Source organism: Neoarius graeffei, chromosome 16 (genome assembly GCF_027579695.1).
Source record: "Neoarius graeffei isolate fNeoGra1 chromosome 16, fNeoGra1.pri, whole genome shotgun sequence".
NCBI classification, from domain to species: Eukaryota; Metazoa; Chordata; class Actinopteri; order Siluriformes; family Ariidae; genus Neoarius; species Neoarius graeffei.
The window spans coordinates 823,122-828,884 of NC_083584.1; the positions used below are offsets into that span (position 1 = coordinate 823,122).

The 5,763-nt window shown below is 42.5% G+C and overlaps 1 protein-coding gene across 1 annotated transcript; it reads left to right on the top strand.

Moving 5' to 3' along the window:
- Positions 1 to 272: 272 nt before the first annotated feature.
- On the top strand, positions 273 to 4,468 carry LOC132901008 (putative gustatory receptor clone PTE03). The gene is made up of 3 exons (XM_060943424.1): positions 273 to 1,189; positions 4,375 to 4,384; positions 4,463 to 4,468. The coding sequence occupies exons 1-3, from the start codon at positions 273 to 275 to the stop codon at positions 4,466 to 4,468; spliced, it is 933 nt and encodes a 310-aa protein (XP_060799407.1).
- Positions 4,469 to 5,763: the final 1,295 nt, after the last annotated feature.

Here is a 5,763-nt window from a genome sequence, read left to right on the forward strand (position 1 = left end):
AGCATCTTTAGTGGCTGACCCAAACAACTGGCCATGTACAAAGGGGATAATAATAATAATAATAATAATAATAATAATAATAATAATAATATTGAATTGTTATTGTTCAGGAAAGAAGGTGGGGCTTTTATGGTACTTATTGTCAGAAAGTCACTAAGGAGTACATGAGGACAGAGCATAAATGTGCACTGCGCTTTTTCTCACCCCAGTAGCAAAATATTTTCACCTAATGATGATGGATTTTTATTTTATTATTTTCTTTTTAGAAATTAATGGCTGTGACTAATCTTACATATTTAATACTAGATGGACATATGGATTTACAGAACTATCGATGTGTTTATTTTTTAATCACTCTCACAGTGTACGTATCTATTATTGTGTTTAATACCTCTGTCATTTTTACCATATTCATGAACAAACATCTTCATGAGCCCATGTACATTTTCATTGCTGCTTTGCTGTGTAACGCTCTCTTTGGAGCGACTGCTCTTTATCCTAAACTGCTCGTTGATTTATTGTCTGAAAAACAAATAATCACTTTTGGAGCCTGTTTATTTCAGGCATTTTGTATGTACACATATGCTACATCAGAGTTTCTGCTGTTATCAGTTATGGCCTATGACAGATACGTGTCCATCTGTAATCCATTACAATACGCAACAATTGTAAAAATGTCAACGGTCAGGAACCTCATACTGTTCTCATGGCTTTTGTCTTGTTGTGAAATTGGTGTTGCAGCTGTACTAATTTCTCAACGTCAGTTGTGTAAATTTAAATTGAACAGAATATATTGTGATGGTTACTCCATTGTTAAATTAAGTTGCAGAGAAACATCTGTGAACTACGTATATGGACTATTTATTTTCAGCATTGCTGTAATTCCTCCTGTGATCTTCATCGTCTACTCATATATCAGAATTCTCACCGTGTGTTTAAAGAATTCTAAAGATTTCAGAAGAAAAGCTTTACAGACGTGTTTGCCACATCTTCTTATTGTCATTTTTCTTTTTGTTACCTTTTTTTTTGAAATTATATATAACAGACTAGAATCAAATCAAATTCCCCACATCATTGCCATGATCCAATCAGTTGAATATATACTCATTCCTCCTTTATTCAATCCAATAATATATGGATTAAAGTTGCAGGAGATTTTGAAAAGTATGAAGAGACTGATTTCATGGAAACAGAGGACCTCAATTTCTTTTTAAGTATAGAATGTTTTTAATAATAATCATAATAATAATAATAATATTATTATTATTATTATTATTATTATTATTATTATTATTATTATTGAACCAATTTTGATTTTTACATAGGAATGTAAATCATCTCTTCATGTGAACCTCATGTAGAAACACTAAAAAGAAAAATATAAATTAATGTATTATTTTAGTTCACCAAAAGAACATTAATTACTTCTTTTACCTTCGTTCTTTTGTGCAATTTCTAAAATTAGGACAGATTTCACATTAATTATTTGACTTTTTCATAGATGGTGTTCACATAACTAATACAATTTAAAACTGTTACAGTGCATGTTAAAGTTAATCCAAAATGATCAGACTTAATATTAAATTAAAACTAAAGACTTTTTTTTTCTTTTAGCAAATGTATTCTTTAGTATGTAGAAATAAAACAAGTGCATTTTAACTGTTTATTATTTTTTGTATAAATTTGAAGAGTATGGTGGTTTGGGTTCTACAAAGTCTTCCATATACTTGTACTTTACATACTGTACATAGATTTCTCCACACATATGTGGAGACTTTCTGAAGATAAATGCTGCATATATAATGAAATGCATGGTAAACAGGACTTTTAACACTGTTCCCAGGAAACATTGATTTTCGTGACGTCGCGTGCGGGACGCCTCCCTCTGAATCCTACGCCAGCGCTGGTTTGTTTATGAGAAAACGACCTGGTGGTCTTCTGCAAATTTCTTCAATGTTATTGCATAATTATTAAAATGGTTAACAAATGTATTGTAGGAGGGTGTAGCAACATCAATCTTGATGGGATTAGTACTCATCGTTTCCCAAAAGACCGGACAATGAGAGAGAAATGGGAGCGCTTGGTCTACCCAGGCTGTGCACTGAAACCACGCAAAGCTCTCACAGCCTGCTGGCGCTTCCGCAGATAACGTCATGATTCTGGCTCCAGACTCCAATGGGATTTTTCCAGATGCGTTTTGTTATTTTATTTTTTTCTGCTGTAGACAGATGGCCTTGTGCAAAATTACCCTTCTGGATGAGTGTGTAAAGGGACAGACTTTCATATAAAAAAAAATTGGTCCAGGATATGCACTTTAAGACTATCTATTCCAATACTTTGCTCAGCTAAAAATCAGATCTGTGTACTCATGAGATCTTTAACACATCTAGTTGTAAATATCAGGAAATGAAAACTGAAATTCTGACCTCTTGTCTCATATTTATGGCCCAAGCCCTGTAAGTGAAAGAACCCTCTTGGAACTGTAATTTTGTTTCCCCCTTCAAGACTTGACAATTTTTGAGGTGGTTCCCATGAGTGAAAACTCATGAAATTTGTGTAGCGGGAGCAAAGGGGGCTACTGCGCCTTTAAACTCGTGAACGCGCTGGGCAGCGCGAGAGGGAGCGTTTACGAGCGGCGGGAGGATTCAGTGACAGGAGAGGCAAGCTGAAGTTGTGTGTTCTGGGAGCAGTCCACGTGTGCGGATCGATAAACTCGTATTGAGTGTCGAGTAAGTGTTCCTTTGTAATTAAAAAGTGCAACGTTAGTACGTCTCGGTTGGGTAGTGGTGTGTTTGCCACCCTCCGTTTGTTTTGTTGTTGTATAACACTGTAATACGAACCGCTGGCAGTTGTAAATGGGTGTAGCTAATGCTAATGATACGGGAAGATAAACACTGAAGGGGGTACGAATAGAAAGGACAACAGAGACATCAAGACGGATGTGAAGTTGTGTAGAAACGTTCGTATTATCCGTTAGACGTGTTTATCGCTCTCTAGAACCGTTTTATTTGCGTTGCCAGGACCGCTCTGGAAAATTGTTTTTGAACTATCCGTTACGCTAGCTGCCACTTCGCCGCCGTCCACCCGAACGTTCCGAAGCCATTCAGTAGCCTGTGTCAGAAGACAGCTGACTGTTTACCCTGCCCTCCATGTCCAGCATCGCGACGGGACTTCTGGTTGGTCGTGGATAATTAATGCACTACACTTCACTTGCATCACAACCCACACACACATACATACAACACCGCTGATAACACTCGCAGAGTCAACTGAACTGAACTGAACTGGACTTGTGTTGACCCGTGCCGCTATACATACACACACACAGTGGTGTCTGGAGAGACTTTGGGGATTGTCCTCGCCACTGAGCCAGCCTCCATTCCACACACACACACACACACACACACACACACACACACACACAGACATACATACACACACACACACAGTGGTATCTGGAGAGACTTTGGGGATTGCCCTCGCCACTGAGCCAGCCTCCATTTCACCCATCCACTCACACACACATGCTTTGCCGTGCTATGCACAGCCTACGTCCAACTTAAAGGTGTTTTGTTTTTTTGAGGTTACAAGAAGCACCTTCTCTTAGTGTAGTTACAAAAGATATGTCTTTGTGTGTTTACATGTGAATGAGATATATTACTGATGTTACAGACTGAGTTGCGCTATGTTTGCCAACCTCAGTGAATGTTAAGACATTTAAGGTATTGGGTGTTAAATACATTTTCCCTACTGTGAAACTCATTTGAGGTGGTTGATGTTTTATATATTTTCTTTTCTTACTGTGAGTCTCGAATGAATATTACCAATCACTTATTACAACTATACATGTTTGGGCATTAGTTCTGTGGTACTATACATTTGGGGGGAATTATAAATCACATTGGTGTTACCATCCATAATCATCATCATTACGGGAGTAGTAACTAACTTAACCAGTAAATAACTGCAATTAGTTCCCCCGCTATAGTAGTTGTTTACACTGTGCTACAGGCCTAGTGACTGTTTTCATTTAAGTCTATTCTAACCTAGGGGTAGGGGCGCCTCACCTGTGTAGCTGGGGTTGGAATAGTAGTGGGGTGGTGACGGGTTGGGCCATACACACTCCACTCACCACATACACCCTTCAGGCAGCCACCTGACCACCTTCAGATCCTGGAGCCCACTCTACCCCCCCCCAAGTAAGTGACTGCTACTCAGGGAACCACCTACTGCCACACACGACAGCACTGAGGCTACTAGGCACTGGGCGAGGGGGACACAGATCCTTTCCTGTTCAGTCCTCCCTAGGTTAGTGTAGTTTAACCCCTACAAGGCGGCGGCACCATTCTACCGTCCGCTACATATTGGCGTCACGAACAGGATCGTATTAGCATTTTTTTTAATACAGATTCCCAATTTTTTTCATTGAAAAAAAGTTTTTGACAGTGAACACAATTTTCAGACATAATGGCTGAGTTAGAAGAGTTAAAAAAACAATTTGCTGAGATGCAGGCCAAGTTCAATGATCAAGCAGAAGCTCTAGTGAAAGCCAGGACTGAGCAAAAAGAGGCTCTCACTTTAGCTAAAACTGTTCTAGACCAGCAGATGAACAGGCCCCCCACTTCTACCGTGTATATCCCCAGAGAGCGTAAGTGCCCTGAATTCAGTGGTAAACGGGGGGAGGGTGTTGAAGAATGGATCGCGTCAATGAAGTCTGCTCTACAGATGATGAAGATTCCTGCAGAGGACCAGGCCGAATTTATCAAACAACACCTTAAAGATGAGGCTAGATTGACGGTGAAGTATATGGTGAAAGCCACTGAACAGGGCGTGACGAAGATCTTCGATGCACTGCGCGAGACTTATGGCGACAAGGTGCCCTTAGGAACACGGCTAAAGGAGTTCTATGACCGGAAACAGATGCCAGGAGAGACTATACGCTCATACGCATACGACCTCCAGGAGAAGCTGATGGGCATCCAGCGTAGAGACCCCAAGCGTGTCCCGGACGCAGACCTGGTACTGAAGGAACAACTGGTGCTGGGGCTCCGAGATGACATCCTGAGGAGAGAAATGAAGCGGCGACTTCAAGACAGCGAGGAACTGGAGTTCTCCAAGTTGCTGCAGGATGCCATCTCGTGGTCAGAGGAGGAAGAGTACCAAGCCGTGGAGGGCATGAGGAGCAGCTCCCGCTCTAAAGGGGTCGTGAACGTGGCGGCGGCAACTGGAGAGTCTCCGTCTCAACTCACCATGGAGATGCTACACGACACCATGCAGAGGATAGCAACACGTCAGGACGAACTGTACCGCATGATGGGCACCCGAGGCCATGGCGCGCCACCCGAGAGGGAGGGTAAGGCTAGGAACCCACCACTGCGGGATGAGGCCGGGCAGTACATCTGCTACACCTGTAACGAACCGGGGCACACCAGCAGACGCTGTCCGCTGAACCGGGGAGCCACCGACTTAACGCGCCCCCCACCTCGCCAGGATGGGCCACCAGGAGCCGTGGGAGGCAACTCAGAGTCAACACGTCCAGGTCCCAGCTCACCAGCCGTCCGAAGCCACCGGGCAACCCAGCCATCCGGTGCCTTAAAGGGAGGGGCCTTTGGCAACTGCCTAACGGTAGGGGTGACGATAGCGGGTGTCCTCACTGAGTGCCTGCTGGACACCGGCTCAGAGGTGACCACAATCCGAGAGTCCTTCTTCCACGAGCACTTCGACAAGTCAGACCTGTCTTCAGCCCACTGGGTACAGCTTACC